At 40.1% G+C, this 17,940-nt stretch overlaps 1 protein-coding gene across 3 annotated transcripts in view; it reads right to left on the reverse strand.

The window, feature by feature from the left end:
- Scaf11 (SR-related CTD associated factor 11) overlaps window positions 1–16,839 on the reverse strand; it is a 46,791-nt gene extending 29,952 nt beyond the window's left edge. For 2 of the 3 annotated variants that reach the window (XM_027396386.2, XM_027396384.2), the window contains exons 1-3: window positions 16,701–16,839; window positions 2,543–2,621; window positions 316–473 (exon numbers count right to left, since the gene is read on the reverse strand). In XM_027396386.2, coding sequence (XP_027252187.1) covers window positions 316–473; window positions 2,543–2,600 — 216 coding nt within the window. In that variant the 5' untranslated portion in view covers window positions 2,601–2,621; window positions 16,701–16,839. Of the gene's footprint in view, window positions 1–315; window positions 474–2,542; window positions 2,622–8,499; window positions 8,601–16,700 lie in introns of all 3 variants that reach the window. The other variant, XM_027396385.2, reaches the window with a different exon arrangement.
- Between the last annotated feature and the right edge of the window lie 1,101 nt (window positions 16,840–17,940).

Raw genomic sequence — 17,940 nt, forward strand, 5'->3', positions numbered from 1 at the left:
AGATAGATGTTATTAGTAGCAAGCAGGTAATACCCTAAAATTAGAGTCAGAAAGCTATTTGGCCTGCCCTTCAAAACACAAATTAAAATTCCTTAATAAAAGAATTCCTTTCATAAAAGAATGAAAAGGCTGAGTAAAAAACAATTAGAAGGAAATATGAGGATGAAATTTGAATAAACAGGGAAATTTTCCTAAAGTAGTGGGAAAATACTTTAATATGGAGTAATTTATGAAAGGCAACTTTTTAAGTGAAATAAATGTGTAATAGGAAATTAAATGCAATAATTTATTACCTATGCTTATTCTCAGACTTACCTCTGACCACTTAAGAATACAAGTCAGACAGAAGACATGATTACAACTTTCTGGAAAACCAACTTCCTTTCCTAACAGGCAACTAAGACATATTGGACATCTGTCCGCTTCATTGTACAATAGGCCAGAGGTACCAGCATTATTTCTGTTTTCTTCACCTGTAAGGAGAAAGAAAAAAAAGTTTTCAAAAGCTCCAAAACTAATGACTTATGCTTATAAGCAATATATATGGTTGCCTGTATGCTCCAAGGGCCACCCTCCTACTTTGCAATTAGATCTTAGATAAATGACAAACATACTCTTTAAGTTCAATAACACCAGCATTTGCTTTCTTTTGTGCAGTGTCTGTATCTGTGTGTTTTTATGGGAGGAGCAAGAGTAAAGAGATGCTAGGAAATTTAACTCAAATCTTATATAAGCACATGTTCTACCACATAGCTACTTTCTCAATCAACTTAAATATTTCAGTGGGGGGATGGGGACATAAATGAGCCAAAATTTAATTTTAAAGTATTATTTACCTGATTCAAACATTAAGTAACAATGACTATAATGACAAACCTACTCATACACCCTTCCACTTCCACCAAATCCAACACTAAGTCTTTAAGTTTCTTTTGTTACTCCAATATTTTTTGATGCACCAAAAAGCAATTCCTTCCTCACCCTCCCTAAATTAAAGCAGGGTTTCTCAGTCATTCATTGATGACATACACCTTTAATCCCAGTACTCAGGAGGCTGAGGTAGGCAGATCTCTAAATTCAAGACCAATCCTATCTACAAATCCAGTTCCAGGATAGACTCCAAAGCTACAGAGAAACCGTGTGTGTGTGTGTGTGTGTGTGTGTGTGTGTGTGTGTGTGTGTGTGTGTGTGTGTGTGTGTGTGTGTGTGTGTGTGTTGGGGAGGGGGGTCGGGTCTCAATAGGTAGGCTGGCTTCAAACTCAGGATACTCCTATCTCAGACTCCCAGGTACTAGGATCACAGGGGCAAGCCACCAAGGCAAGGTAAACCCTAATATACATTCTTCCATATTTCTTTTTTTTCTTCACACAAACACCAGAATACTACACATACTAATCTGCTTTTTTAAATAATTTATTAATGGACATTTAATTTGTTTTCAACCATTGGCTAAGATAAACAAACAATGCCGATTATGGAACCCAGAACTCCACACATTAGACAAGTACTCTACCAATGAGCTTTTATCATAACACAATCATCTCATAATTCAAAAATTATATCTACAAATCTTTAAAGATGGAATTACTGGATCAACATATACATTTACAACACAGGAATAGTTGGGACAAATCTGTCTCTGTGAGACCTATACCAATTTAAACTCCTATCAGTAATCAACTTATACAAAAGCATGTATACTGGGCCATAAGCAAGCAATAGGAACTGTACAATTCAATACAACCTGGAGCCTTCCCAGGCAGAGGAACACACTAATCTGAAAGATAGATCAGTATTAAGCCAAGACACTCAAATGGAGCTCACATGGTTCCAGTATGAGTCTAAAATGAAGGAAATACAAATTCTAAAAAGAAAACCTGAACTGGGCATTTAGGATTTCACATTAAATTTATCAAACACAAACTAATATTAGACACACACATAATAACAGACATATAATGGAGATAAAATACACATACACACAAAGTAAACAAACAAAAAAGATTAACTTCAGAGGATAATATTGATGCTAACTATTAAAACTTTAAAGACTGGTCAGATGGCTCAGTCAGCAACCGGCTTGCCAATTCCCAGAAAACACATTTTAAAAGCTGGCCAAGTAACACCTGCTTGTAAATCCAGTGCTAAGGAGGCAGAGACAGGCCAACTGCTGAGGTTTGCTGGCCAACCAACTTGACAAGTGCTAGGCCAATTAGAGACCCTGTCTCTAAAAGAAAAAAAAGTGAGTGGTGCCTGATGAACAACACTCCAAACACCCAAGATTGTCCTCTGGCCTCCACACACACACATACGTACACATGCACACTCACACATGCACTCAATCCAAAAATTCCTAAACCAGGAGAGAGCAAAACAAGAAGAAAAAATAAACAAAAACCCAGCAGTTCAACTAAAAATGTTCAATCAATGAAAACATGAGAAGGAAAAGTGTGCAATTCTAAGACTATAAAAACAACAGACAGTAAAACTTTAGAAATCTTACTTCTAAAGTCTAATGACACATAGGCTTTATAAAAGTTACCTTCCATATCGTCACACTCCTGATCACTCACATTCTGATTATATATAGATTTCTTCATCTCTCCTCGTGAAGGAATTTCCTATAGAATAAATCATAAGAGAATGCTTATGTTTGCCATCTCCCAAGCATATTAATCTTAGCAGTTTCTGAACTGAAATCACTTGACACATAAAAGAACAAGCCAAGTCAGTCAGTCTGTGGACAACCCAGTACTTCTTAAAATTGTTTGTTTATCTATTATTATGAGGGGGGTGTCATGGTTCATGTGTAGATGTTAGCTAACACCTATGTAGACTTGTTTTTTCAGTAACTGGCAGGATCTAAAATCACCTTGTAAACAAATCTTGAGATATGTCTAACAGGGATTATCTAGACTAGTTTAAAATGGGAAGATGACCCTAAATAAATGTGAACACAGCATGCCCTAGATTCCATAAAAATGAGAAAGCTGGCTAACCACCAGGATGCATTGATCTTTGCTTCCTGGTCAGATTGGACAATCTGATCAATGTAACCAGTCAGCATCCTGTTCCTGTCACTTAACTTTCTCCCACCAAGTTGGTATTTATCCCTTTGATTTCTGAGACAAAATAAACCCTTTCAATTGTTTTTTGTCACAAAAAAACAAGAAAAACAAGTAACTAACATAAGAAGTTTAATATAACTATTAATTAGCAAGGATTAAACCATAAATTTCATGACATAGACATAATAACCCAAGCCGATGGAAAAAGAAGTCAACTTAAAATGGAATTATCTGGTAAACTGAGGTTATAGTAGAACGCTATTCAAAAAACAACAAAACATAGACAGCCAAAATATGTTCACAGAAAATTCATCCAAAAAACCCAAATGGCATCTGTAACCACACACAACTTCCCCTATCAACATCCCACACCAGAGTAGTGTATTTGTTAAAATTATGAACCTTACTTGATTTGGTATTATCACTCAATATACTAGAGTACACTCTTGGTGTTATACAACCTATAAGTTTTGACAAATGAAAGACATCTATTAACCATTTACAGCTGTGGTGTCTAAACAGGTTCACTGCCCTAAAATTCATCTGTGTTCTGCCTATTTACTCCTTCCTACTCCAAATCCCTGACAACTACTGATCCTTTTAACTGTCCCCATAGTTCTGTCTTTGCTAGATTATCTGGTTAAAATCATAGCTTATTTCCTTTTCAAACTGTTTCTCTACTAATAGATGCATTGAAGTTCCCTCTTTATTTTTCTCAGCATATATTAATTACATAAAACAATGAGTTTCGTTGTGGCATTTTCCTATATATATACCTATTTTATACCATGATCATGATCCTATTCATCCCTTCCATTTTCATATCACCCCACTAATTCTATCCTTTCCCTAGTAGTCCCTTCTGGATTTGTATCTCCCCTCACCTTTTCTAAATCCCTATGAGTGAAAACATGTGATGCCTGCCTAAATCTATCTGGCTTTTCTCACATAACATAATTTCCAGTTCTATCATTTTTCCTGAAAATGTTGTGACTTCATTTTTCATACCATCACTAACTTAAATGACAAAACCAAACCTAAATCCCTTAAATTTTACTTTTAAATCACTAATTCCATAATGCTTATTGTGAAACCTGCATGTATAGAAAAGAATTCACATTTAGCAGATTAAACCTTATGTCTATTAGAAACAAAAAACAAAAACAAAAAGACCACTGAGATATTTCAGATTTATTTTATAACCAAACACTTATTTCAGGAGCACTTAGCAAGAGCAGTATACCCTCACATCTGGCAAACAAAAGAATCAGGAGAAAAAGGTACTGTGGGTGGCAGTAAAGAAAGAGAAGATTGGAGAGATGGTTCAGAAGTTAAGAGCACTGGCTGCTCTTCCAGAGGTTCTGAGTTCAATTCCCAACTACATGGTGGCTCACAACCATCTATTAATGAGATCTGGTGCCTTGCTCTGTCGTGCAGGCATACATACAGGCAGAACACTGTATACATAATAAATAAATCTTTTTTAAAAAAAATAGAAGATTTGGTGATTTTTGTTGTTAAATCCTTCTCTTCTAACCAAAACAGGACAGCAGTGAAACTAAATTGTAATTCCCCCCAATCCACCAAACTTTAAAAAGGAAAGAAAAACAAAAAAAAAAGGAAAGGGAAAACTGATAACTACACAGGGCACAGAAAATAAATCTGTCTTACTTCATGTGTGCTGCAAAATACTTAACATTGTGTTCCCCATAAATAATTTAAACATTTCTCACAGGGCTGTACTGGCAGGTTTGTATTTAGTAAAGGACCAGTTCCTGCTTCTAAGTTGGTGCCTTATTATAGTGGCCTCACATGGCATAGTGGACAGATGGGCAAAATGGCCATGCTGGTCACCCTTCCAGCATTAAGTAACTAATCCCATCGCAGAGGGCAGAGCACACATGGCCTAACACCCTTCAAAGCTCCACCTGTTAACACTCCTCCTCTAGGAACTAAAGATTCAACATGAAATTTGAAGGGGACACACATACTCAAACTATGAAAAAACTCCAAGAGTTCAAGATTAAAATTAATGAAAACAAATGATCAAATAGACTATTAAAAGGAATAAGAATAGACTCTCCATCTATAAAAAGGGGGGGGAGAAAAGATTCAAAGTGTTTCTGAATTTATTGTGCTCTATTCTTTTTAAATACAGAATAAAATCTTTGTGAGTTTTAACTCTAGAACTAGTCTCTTTTTAAACACTTAAGTTTTGAAAGGTTTCTTGACACATGATTATCGTATTTGTAGCAATTCCTTACATACTGATACACATTGCTACATTGTAACTCTAGAAAAAGTCATTTTCCGTTGTAAGTAGCACTTGCACTTCATTCTAGCAGTGCTTAGTATGTGAATTCCTTAAACTCCTCTTCCTAGTTATGCAGAATAAATATATTGTATTGTGTTCATTAAATAAGTATGTCCCTAAGTCAGTATTTTACACTCCTTAAATAAGCACTTAATAATTGTACTCCTGTGAGATATGATTATTCTAACCCAGATACCAATTATATCACATACTACATAAACTTAAAAACTTTATTAATACATTAGTACCAGGCATGTATAGACACCAAATTTTTTCACTCAGTACACTCCTCTTAAAAAAAAATTACAATCAAGTATCTATGATCTAGATTACTGTAGAAGATTTTCATATTATACAGGGCATTGGTGGCGCACACCTTTGATCCCAGCACTTGGGAGACAGAGGCAGGAGGATCTCTTTTAGTTCGAGGCCAGTCTGGTCTACAGAGCAAGTTCCAGGACAGGCTCCCAAGGAATACAGAGAAACCCTGTCTGGGAAACCGCCCCCCCCAAAAAAGAGATTTTCATATTACTTTTAGCTACTACTTTCTAATAAATAAGTGATAAAGTATCTCACTGACCTCCTTTAGTATCCTGTCAAGAAGACACCTCCTTTTTACATGAAATAAGTACTCAACAGAGCAGAGCAGATGCTGGTACCACGTCTCTTCACATCCTGAGCTGTAAACTCTTGTTAATTAAGTACCAAGTTCAGACATTTCATTACAGTAATAGAAAACAGACTAGTCAACACCCAACAATTCAGAATAACAGCTTCTATAGGATTTAAGTGCCTATATTAAACCACTATTGTGCATAAGTACATTGCATTAATAACTCTGTCTCTTGTTCCATTCTCTTAGTTTTGTTTTATTGATTTTCAATATTTATAGAACAAAAATAACTTTGAAGATACAATAACTGAATCAACACAGTCCTGTTCCACCAAATTCCAGAATACCACAATTATTTTCATCCCTCAAAACAAAACAGGAAAAACTAAACCAACAGTGGTAAGATAATAGCTACTGTGCTAGGATGCAGCTAAGAGGTAGAGTACTTGCCTAGCATGGGGAGAGAGCAAAGAGGGAAGAAAATGGGAAAGAAAGCAGTTTGCAGTGTCTTTGATGTAGAAAACAAAATTCATTTAAAAAAAAAAAAAGCCAAGTATAGTAAAACATGTCTATAATCCTAGTACTGGGAGGCTGATGTGGGAGGGCCACCATTCAAGGCCAACCAAAACTGGAGAAAAAGGGAAGGATAGTAATTGTCTTATGTTCTGATTTGGGAAGCATGCTGCAGGTCTAACATGGTCTCACATGCATTAAGCGTCTCCCCTAGCCCTAGCTCAGTGATTTATAAATGGAAAATGAATAAATAGTTAAAGAATGTACAATGGAATAGGGATACAGCTTTGTTAGTAGAGTGCTTGCCTAGCATGCATAAAAGTCTCGGGTTTCATCCCCAGAACCACATACACCATGCACAGTAGTACATGCCTGTGATCTTGGGAGGTGCAGGTACAAAGATCTAAGTTCCAGGTCATCCTCAGTTACACAGCAAGTTCAAGACCAACCTAGGTAATCCCATTCTTGTTTTGTTTTGGTTTTTTTAGAAAAAAAAAAAAAAACACAACCTATTTGATTTTTTGAAAAGTCCAACATAGATCATAAAGTTTTTAGAGATCAAGAGATATTGAGATTATCTACCAAATGTAATCTTACTATCAATATTACAATCTGTGAAGTGGATTCTCAAATAAAATCTTTAACTGGTCAGTCTTTCTGTTGTTATGACTTTGATAGCCTTCAATAAAAACTGACATGGCTTATTTAACATTATAAGGTATATCAATAAAATATATTAATAGCAAGGGGAATAGGAGAGAAAAGTGAAAGATGAATGAATCCATTCCTAAAACAAATATTCTAAATGACAGGATAATTCAGACAACACTCTACAAATTTAAGACAAAGCAATAACCCATATATTAATTCAAGTTCCTTAAAGTATATCAAAGAAAGTCCTAAACAAATAGTCCTTTAAAGCTCAGAAATCCAACCACCCCCCCCCCACCAAAAGTATCCCTTTTTTTCTTTTTACATTTTTAAGATCCGGGCCTTTTCAAAAAGTGAAATGGAAAAAAAAACTAGACTTCCCCATGTAAAAGAAATTAGATCCATCTTTTATCCTTTGCAAATCATCTCAAAATGGATCAAAGAATCAAAGTGGAGGCCGGGCAGTGGTGGCTCACGCCTTTAATCCCAGCACTTGATCTTTGTGAGTTTGAGACCAGCCTGGTCTACAAGAGCTAGTTCCAGGACAGCCTCCAAAGCCACAGAGAAACACTGACTCGAACCCCCCCCCAAAAAAAGAATCAAAATGGATCTTAATGTGAAATTTCAAAGTGCTACAGCAGTTGTTCTCAACCTTCCTAATGCTGGGACCTAATACAGTACTTCATGTTGTAGTGACCCCCAACCATAAAATTATTTTTGTAGCTACTTCATAACTGTAATTTTGCTATTGTTGTGAATTATAATGTAAATTTTATCTGATATGCAGGATTATCTAATATGTGACCCCTGTGAAAGGGTCATTTGACAACACCAAGGGGTCTCAACCCACAGGTTGGGAATCACTATGCTAGAAGAAAACATAAGCAAAACACTTCAAGACATAGGCATGGGCAAAGATTGTTCTGAAAGGGCCTTCAATAGCACCAGAAACAATCCCAAAACATGATAAACAGGATCACATGAAAGTAAAAAGTGTTTGTACAGCAAAGGAAACAATCACTGAAATGAAAAGAATGTCTCCAAAATGGGGAATGAGGGGGGATAGGAGGATCGATAACAACTGCATGGAAGATTATAACCAGGGTATGAAGAACTACAAAGTTTCAACACCAAAACATCCAAATCATACAATTATCTAATGGTCTAATGAGCTAAATAGACAGTTCTCAAAACAAACAAATAAAACCCAAGTGACCAACAAATGCTTGAGAAACTGTTTGCCATCCTTGGCAATCAAGAAAATGCCATTCAGGAATAAAAGGACAACAAACAGTAGCCAAGATTTAGAAAAAGCAGAACTTCTCCCTCTCAAGATGTACCTTAGGTCAACAATCTCCCTGGTGTTCTTCTTTCCTAGGTATATCCCCTGGAAAGATGCCATCATTGTGTTCCTTCTCCTCTCATCTCCCCATTCTTCCATCTGTCTCAAACAAGAGTAAAGGCAAGAACCAAACTTTCCAATTGTCCTCTAACCTCTGTATTCAACTGTGGCATATATAGGCCATCACACACACACACACACACACACACACACACACACACACACACACACACACTGGAGGGGGGGGCGAGATCAAGCATATAACAGCCAGAGACAGAAACAGAGAATTGAATTATATACCTACCTACCCATGAAACTCACTTTATGGGCAAAGACACAGGAAGTATCTTTTTCCATAAAATAATGGAAAAACATGCCACACAAACAATAATCAAGAAAGCTGGAGTAGCTATGTTAATAAGAAATGCATTTTTAAACTTTCTTTAAAGCTTAATTATATTGACTTCCCTGATCATCTTAATTTTATTACTTTTGTGGCAGTTTTAAGATTTTTTTTTTAATGTGTATGGGCATTCTGCACCATGTAAGTCTGTGTATCACTCATGTGCCTGGTGCCTGCAAAGACCAAAAGGCAGCACCCCTAGAACTGGAGTTACAGACAGTTGTGAGCCACTATGTGGATGCTAGGAAGTGAACCCAGGTCCTCTGAAAAAGCAGCTAATGCTCTTAAGAGCTCAGCCACCTGAAATTCCTGCCCTCTGTTATCAGTTTTGAAGCAATAAAGACAATTACTGTTTCACGCATCTCTTTCATATTACTTATGCATCTTGGTAGCAGTGCTGGTGCTGCCACTGCTGAACACCTTTCATCCTAGCACTCAGGAGGTAGGTGGATGTCTGTGAGTTCAAGACCAGCCTGGTCTACAGAGCGAGTTCCTGGACAGTCCGAGCCATTATAACAGAGAAACCTTGTCTCCAAAAAAACAGAAGAAGAAGGAAAAAAAAAAAAAAAAAAAAAAAAAAAAACAAACAAAACAAAAAAAAACTAAGCTCTTCAAAGGTATATTTTAGACCTAGGTCACAAATGAATCAACAAATCAGCAAAGGTTTGTTTGATGGCCTATGTCTACTGTTATATCAGGCAAAGACCCTCTTTAAATTAAAGAGATAACACTGCAAACATAAAAATAGCACCAACACTAATCATTAAAACACTGCATTAAGGCAATGGTTCTCAACCTTCTTAAAGCTATAACTTTCTAATACAGTTCTTCATGTTGTAGTGAGCCCAATCACAAAATTATTTCATTGCCACTACATAACTGCAACTTTGCCACTGCTATGAATAGTAAGGCAAATATCTGATATGCAGTATATCTAATGTACAACTCCCAGGGGTTGAGAAATGCGTCCTTAAGGGATAAGGAGATGTCTTAAGTATAAAAAGTACCTGCTTTACAAACACAGCAACCTGAATATGATTCTCAGATTTGTGTGCTGAGCGAGTGAACTACATTAAGAACTGTTAGGTGGTGGTGGTGGTGCAGGTCTTTAATTCCAGCATTTGGAAGGCAGAGACAGGCAAATCTCCAAGTTCAGGAGGCCAGGCGGGTCTACAGGGCTACACAGAGAAACCCTGTATGGGGGACAGAGACTGTTTCGAGGGTTTCTGAGGACTCTTCCCTCTGATGTTAAACAACGCCAACATCCTTTCCCATATTTTAACTCTCTTTTGTTTGCTCACAGCTGAAAGTTCAGAACATAAACAACAAAGCACAACCTCACTGTTGGACAAGAAAAAAAGACTTGTGGGGCCAGTTCTAGGTATGAAAGATCCCCAACTTCCTTCTTCTCTTCCTATCTCACTCACACCCACCCACCCACAAAAGAAAATAAACCAACATACTCAAAGGAACTGAAAAGAAAAGCTAACAGGAACTGCACTGAAGGACTTTCACTGACCTAATTAATCTAGACAACTGCAGATAACTAAGTATCAAGTTGTAACAAACAGTCCTTTAGACTCAGAACACTTTCTTACAAAATAATCTATTAGTTACTAAAGAATTAAAAGTTTTTCTGGGTTAAGAATCTAAAGAGGCCTGGCAATGGCACACACTTTTAATCCCAACACTGGGGAGATAGAGGCAGGTGGATCTGTAAATTGGAAACCAGTCTGATCTACAGACTGAGTGAGTTCCAGGACAGTTGGGGCTACACACAAAAACCCTGTCTTGAAAATCCAAGAAAAAATCTAGAGAGACTCTAGAATGAAATGCAAACCAGAATGCTGAACACAATCCCTTTGTTACAAAATAAATAAGGAAATGGGCAAAACTGAATGGAGCCCAAGGTTAAAGAGTGGTAATATAGCAAGAGTAACTATTTGACCTTGACAGTTACATTATAATTATATAACAGAACTGGGCACCTTTTAATCCCAGCACTCAGGAGGCAGGGGCAGGTGAATCTCTATGGGTTGGAGGCTAGCCTGGTCTACAGAGTGAGCTCCAGGACAGCCAGAGCTACATAGCAAGATCCTGTCTCCAAAAACACCAAGTAATAATAATGTAACAGAAAGTGCTTGTTCTTGTATGCATTTGAGATGATCAATAGAATGCACCTGCAACTGAATCTCAAGTGGTTCAGAGGGACAAAATAGAAACTAGACTAATTCTTCTGAAAGTTTACAATTTTTAAAATGATTTAACTTTATTTTATGTATACTGGTGTGAAGGTGTCAGCTCCCCTGGAACTGAAATTACAGACAGTTGTGAGCTGCCATGTGGGTGCTGGGAATTGAACCCGGGTTCTCTGGAAGAGCATCCAGTGCTCTTAACCGCTGAGCCATCTCTCCAGCACTGAAAGCTTGCCATTTTTAAGTAACCTACAAAACTTACAGCATCTAAAAGTCGTGTGTAATCAAAACAGTGCTTTAAACAGTGTTCCTCAACCTGTGGGTCACAACCCCTTTGGGAGGTAAAAGGGCCCTTTCGGTCAAGTATCAGGTATTTACAGTTCATAACAGTAGCAAAATTAGTTATTTATTAGTTATTATTAGTTATTAGTTGAAGTAGCAACAAAAATAATTTATGGGGGTGAGGGCGCTACCACAACACAAGGAACTCTATTCAAGGGTCACAGCATTAGGAAGGTTAAGAACCACTGCTTTAGAGCGAACATTTTCACCTATTTTTTTTCTTCTAGCACTAGAGATAAACCCTTGTACCTGTGAAGCAAGTGCTCTACCACTGAACCAAATCACCAACCCTATTCTTGATGGCCTCTTATCTATAACCACCATAGTTCAGTAAGGTAACCATATCCTCCAATTCCCCAATTATATTGGCCAGATTTCTTGTTGCTATCAGCTACTATAGTACGCAATGAAGAAACAGTATTTACATCACAGAAATGCCAACTGGACAGCAATGATCTACAGGTGGGAAGGAAAACTGATAATAACTATAAGCCAACATAAGATGGTCCTACATAAAAATATGAAGCAGATACTCTGATACATTTAATGTCTTTATAGACTCAAATGTAATTTCTGTAAAACAGACAAAGCTATTGAATGAAATTTACATAGTATCTACAACTAAAAGGTAAAATACCTACAAAAGATTGGCTAACAATAATTATTTGACTAACATTAGGTGTCTTCTATACTGTGGGTAAATAATTTCTTAAATTGATTTCAGCATTGTTAGAACTAGTCGAGCAATTACAAAACCACCAATTTGAAAATAAACTTCTCAGTGAGCCATTGAGTTTTGAGTTTATACCCAACAAAAAATGTGATTCTTATCCAACTCCCATCCACATTTGCCCTTACTGACTACACCCCCCTGGGACAACACACTCAGCTCCTGCTTCTCTGACCTTCAGTGTTCTTTGGGAGCTCATATTTTTCCAGTAAACTTGTTAAGGTCACCATGTTTCCATTCTAGGGCATCTCTCTTTTCTTCCTAGTTATATTCCCTCCCCTGGGCAATTCACCCTTATCTACTGTTTCAATTATCTATTCAAGGTGTTTCATCTCCCAGAGTACTGCTAAAAGCCTCCAGACTCATCTTCCCATTTCCACTACTGCTGCATCTCCTTCCTTTCAAGACACATCACCAGAATCCCAGTTCTACCTATCCTACCGAACTACCAAAAATACAGCCAACACAGCTTCTAAAGGAACATTTAAAAAAAAAAAAAAAAAAAAAAAAAAGACAGTTACACCACTTTGCTTTTAGCTAAACACTCAAGGGTTTCTATATTGACACATGACAGACTCAAGGTCACAAACTGCCACTCTTCTTTTTAAAAGGACTCCTGGGCTAGAGAGAGAGAGATCAGCAGTAAAAGCACTTGCTGTTCAATAATAAGGACCAGAGTTTGGATCCCAGAACTTATGTCAAGTAGCTCACAAACACCTGTAACAGGAGTTCTGGCCTATGCAGGCACCCATGTGAACAGACACTCAAAGACATACATGTGTACACACATAAAAAATAACAACAAAAATGTGGACTCTATCTGAACATAATCTATATGCAAGAATGTAAATAATTTGGCAAATTTTTCAAGAGAAAGACTTACTATCTCTTAAAAAAATACTGCTTTAACAGTTAAAACAAGAAGCATAAGAATCCACTAACTATCATTTACCTACCACAATGCTGGGTATTGTTCAAATTTTTAGGAGTAAAACAGTGACAAAATGACAAATCTTGGGCCAGTGAGATGACTCAGCAGGCAAAGGCACTTGATGTGAAGTCCGGTGATTTGAGTTTGATCCCTAAGGTCCAAGATTAAAGAGAACCCACTTCCAAGTTGTCCTCTGAATTCCTTTCATGGGCTATATGTGCACATGTGCATACACACACAGTAAGTATATATAATATGAAAAAGATTAAGACAATCTTTCTCATAGAGGTTGCATTAGACTGAAAAAAAAAAACACACAGATCTTGTTAGTAAATTAACAGTAGTATGTTAGAAAGCAATAAAATGCCATGAGAGGACATGTGTGATGTAAAATAGAATGGGAAACCTGGGAAGGGGATGCTGTTTCATATGGAAGAGTCAGAGAACACTCAGCAGCATTGGAGAAATGTGGTTGGAGAAAAGGTAACAAGATGAGGTGAGACAAGAGACTCAGGAACTTTAGTTATGTAAAAGGCCATAGTGAGAAACCCTGATTTTACTAGGACTAAGAAGGAAAGCCATTTGAGAAGGTAAGTATAAGTAATACAATCTAATACAAAAGGCTCATGCTGGCTGCTGAGTGTTAAAGACCCGGGGGTTAACAAGGATAAGTGGTAGTGGTGTCCTTTTAGAAGTTATTTTCCAAGCAATAGGTGATGATGTTTTTATATTCTTACACTCTTGTAGACCAGGCTGGTCTCAAACTCACAGAGATCAGCCTGCCTCTGCCTCCTGTGTGCTGGGATTAAAGGCATGCGCCACCACTGCCTGGCTCAAAGGTAATTCTTAGGAACAAAATTCAAGTAATCCTGAATATATTTTTTTCAGTTTATTTATTACCATTGTACTGGAGAGGGGGGGACACACAACAAAGCACACATACTAATGTCAAAGAGCAGCTTCAATACTGGCTGTTTTAACCCCCAGCTCCAGGGCTTACTGCAGTCACCACTACTCAGATTCAAAATAAAGTTCAAGGTGAGGAAGAGAATATTAAGAATTTGGGTTTAGGGACTAGAAAGATTGCTCAGCAGTTAGGAGAACTAGAGGACCAGAATTCAGTTCCCAATACCCACATCTGGTGGTTTACAACTGCCTGTAACTTTAGCTTCAGGAGATCTCACATATTTTTAAAAACTGATCTAGAGTTTAAAGCTAGTACAACTGTAATCCCGGCACTTGGGAAGCAGAGACAGAAAGATCAAAAGTTCAAGGCCAGCATGAGCTATTTAAACCTTTATCTGGTTTTTAGTAGGAAGGCAAGGCAAGATGTGATTTGTATCACTGAAAGACAGGAGCAGATGCTGGGGTAGACAGTGGACATTATTTCATAACTAGCTTATTACATGAACACACATTACCCTAAAAAGTGCCTTTAATAAGTGCCTAGAAAGTATCTAAAAAGTGCATTACGTTAGGCTGACAGGTAGTTACCATTATACTTCATTACTAAAGGTACTGCGATGAATCAAAAGCAGCAATGTTAGGTGTACTTCACCTCATTTCCCTGGGTAACAAAACAAGTCTTCATGAAAACTGCCTGTGAACAGACTGGTGCTCCAAGGATGATGGGAAAACTGAACCCCTGATAGGAAGCCCAGAACCACAGGAAGGAATTCCAGGAAGAAAATTCTTAACATTTTCTCTATAACACATTATTAAGTGACATAATAATTTTACATTTTCTTCTTTTGTATTTTTTCTTTGTCATACTAAGAAGTCTTTTAACCATGAATATCATTACAGAAAGGCAACACTAAAGTTTCATCCAACTGAAAACTTAAAATGTACTTCAATTTAAAAGACAAAGCCCACTATAGTGAAACTAAATGATTATTTACAAGCACCGACAAAAAAACTATAGCTAAAGAGATGCTACTGTGAGAACCACTAATCTTTGAAAACTTGACTGCATAAACAAAAGGCAAATTAATTCATATTATCTTTGATAGGCTAGTATACAACAAATCCAAAGATATTTTCAAAATTTATTTATCTTAATTAGGGGAAACAACAGTAATAAAGGCCCTACCAACTTTTTCCTTCGTGTTTTAAATAAAAGCAAAATAGTAGAATGAGTCAGGCATTGGTGGTGCACGCCTTTAATCCCAGCACTTGGGAGGCAGAGGCAGGTGGATCTCTGTGAGTTCAAGGCCAGCCTGGTCTACAGAGTGAGTTCCAGGGCAGCCAGGGCTGTTACACAGAGAAATTCTGCTAATAATAATAATAATAATAATAATAATAATAATAATAATAATAATAATAATGTAGTAGCAGCAGCAGCAGTAGCAGCAGCAGTAAAATAGTTAAGTGCCAAAGCAGGAAAGAAAAGGGCCTGGTCTGGAGAGATGGGATTGCACATTAAAATTCTACTAAAATTACCGGTAAAATACAAGGCCAAGAATCTATTGCCTTCGATGTTCTGCTGCTATGTCAAATAGTCATGCATGAGTTATCTTTTCCTTGAAAATGAGAAAATACACATATCAATATGCTTTTCCCAAAATTCAGGGAAAACTGCCCAAATTGAGGGAAATTTAATATTAGCTTTTATCAGTCAAGGTATACTAAAAACTTCAGTTTTGTCGACATTATCTTAGTTCACTACCGTATAAGGATGGTAGTCAAATTGTAATCCAAAATGAATGAAAAAAAAAACTGCGCAGACATTATAAGATGGTATTTTTACACAGTACAACTAACGTGTAAAACTTATATTAAGCATTGTTTACTAGATCACACAAGACGGCTAACTACACACTAATGCAATACGGTATTATCCATATTAAAGCACAGGCATTTTAATTCGCCATTTCAATCTGGGAATGTTTTCATCAATCACAACCAGGTGTCTTTTAAATCAATTTTCCAAGATACGTGCGGAAGGCAGGACGGTGACCAAGTATCCCTAAGCCATCTTTTAAATGGCACAAAATCCCTAAGTCTACATCAGGGTGAAAGATCACTTTAGTTTCGATCTCCAGGCCGGTTAGCAGATCCGCAGCCCAGGCAGCAGGTTTAAAAAAACGAGGGGGAAGGCGGCAGCTGAGGGCATCTGAGTGAAAGGCCGGACGAGCCTAGGCGCCCGCTCTTCCTCATTCAGGCGCTGGAGAGGTCACACAGCGTCGTGAAGTTTGGTTTCACTAGCGGGCTGGGAGGTTCAGCGATCAACGCGAACTCCAGGGTAAAGCGGCCAGCCTGGGAGCGCCCGGAAGCCCGGCCGACACGTTTCCACTGGGGGTGGGGGAGCGGCTGCGGCCCTGGCCTGGAGCCCCTTCCTGCCTCCGCCGAGGCCCCGCAGCCCGCGCCGCCCCTCAGCGCCCCGCGCCTGGGCCCGGTGCGCACACCGGACCTCTACCCCGCGCGGCCGACTGCACCGCCGGGGGCCGCGGCTCCAACTTTGCTCGCACGCAGCGCAAGACGCCGCCCGAGCAGCGCGCGAGCCCCAAACTTTGCTCGCCCGCCGCGCGGCGCTGCGACCCGGCCCCGTCCGTGCGTCCATCCGTCCGTCCCCTCCCCGGGGCCGGCCCGTGTTTACCTCAGGCCGAGGTCCAGGCGCCGTCAGTGCAGGAGGCCAGGTCTCCCGTCAGTCCACCCCTAAGTTCCGCACCATGGACTCCTCCGTCCGCTTGGAAGCGCGCGGGGCCCGCGGGCTTGGCCGGCCCGGTCGGGAGCACGCAAGCCACGAAGCAGTGGACCCGGGCAGCGCTGCTCCGCGCCGCTTGCGCCACCGCCGCTCCCCTCCCCGCCGTGTCGGCGGTCTCCCCCCCCCACCTCCCCTCCTTCCCTCCTCCGCGGGGCTCAGCCGCGCGCCACAGGTCGGCGCGCTGTGGTGACGACGCGGCGGGCGGCGGGCGGGCGGGCGGCGCGGACCTGCCGCACGCTAGCCGCTCGCGGGCGCCGCAGTGCTCCACCGGACCTCCAGGGGGCGCCCGGAACTACGAAGGCGACGGACGCACGGACGTGGAGGGCGGGGCACGCCGCGCGGGAGCTCCGGCAGCTGCGAGTGGCCGAGGCTTCTGGGAAAGATTCTACTCGCCCCGCCCCTCCTAGCGCTCGCAGCGCTACCGCGCATGCGCTGCCCTTAAACCTTCCCAGCGCTTCTCTTTCTGGCGGGCTTCCTAGCTGGCTGGATCCGCGGGGACAATAAAGATGTTTTTGACAGCCTGCAGTGCTGGCTGCGGCGGTAGATTCTGAGAAGAGTTCGTGCGTTGTTGGCGCGGGTGCGGTTTGCAGCCAGCTGCTGGGCGCACCTGCTGCGCACGTGCGCGGCGGCCCGCCAGTCCAGGCCACCCCTCCCACGTCCCCAAGCTGGCGTCACCCAGGCTAGACGAGCATGGCTGGCTCTAAGCGCCTCCGCTCTAGGGTGGTGGCTTTCAGTCACTCGGCGATGGCCTGCCCTGGAGCTACCTCGGGTCTTTTGTCTGGCCTCGAAGGTGTTTTTACAGGCTTGTCGTTCGTCACTGGCTCTTCCACCCCCTGCCCCTCGCTCTTGCCTTTTCTCGTACTCTTCCTATCCAGCGCCTGGTCACACCGGCCCGAACTGTTCCCTCCCCTCTTCGAGCCCGCGTTCTTCCAGATTGCTGGCTGCCACGTCCTCTGGTCTTTCTGATCTTGTCGCTTCCCTGGCACCTTCATCCTGTGCTGCTTGACTGCTCAATGCCTGTCACACTTCACACTGAAGACTGAGATGGTGTCTCACCAAGCTCTAGACAGAGCCGAGCACCTACGAGGGACTGGGTAAATAACTACTTCAGAGATGCATAAATGGCAACCTT

This window comes from Cricetulus griseus, chromosome 2 (assembly GCF_003668045.3).
Source record: "Cricetulus griseus strain 17A/GY chromosome 2, alternate assembly CriGri-PICRH-1.0, whole genome shotgun sequence".
Classification (NCBI taxonomy): domain Eukaryota; kingdom Metazoa; phylum Chordata; class Mammalia; order Rodentia; family Cricetidae; genus Cricetulus; species Cricetulus griseus.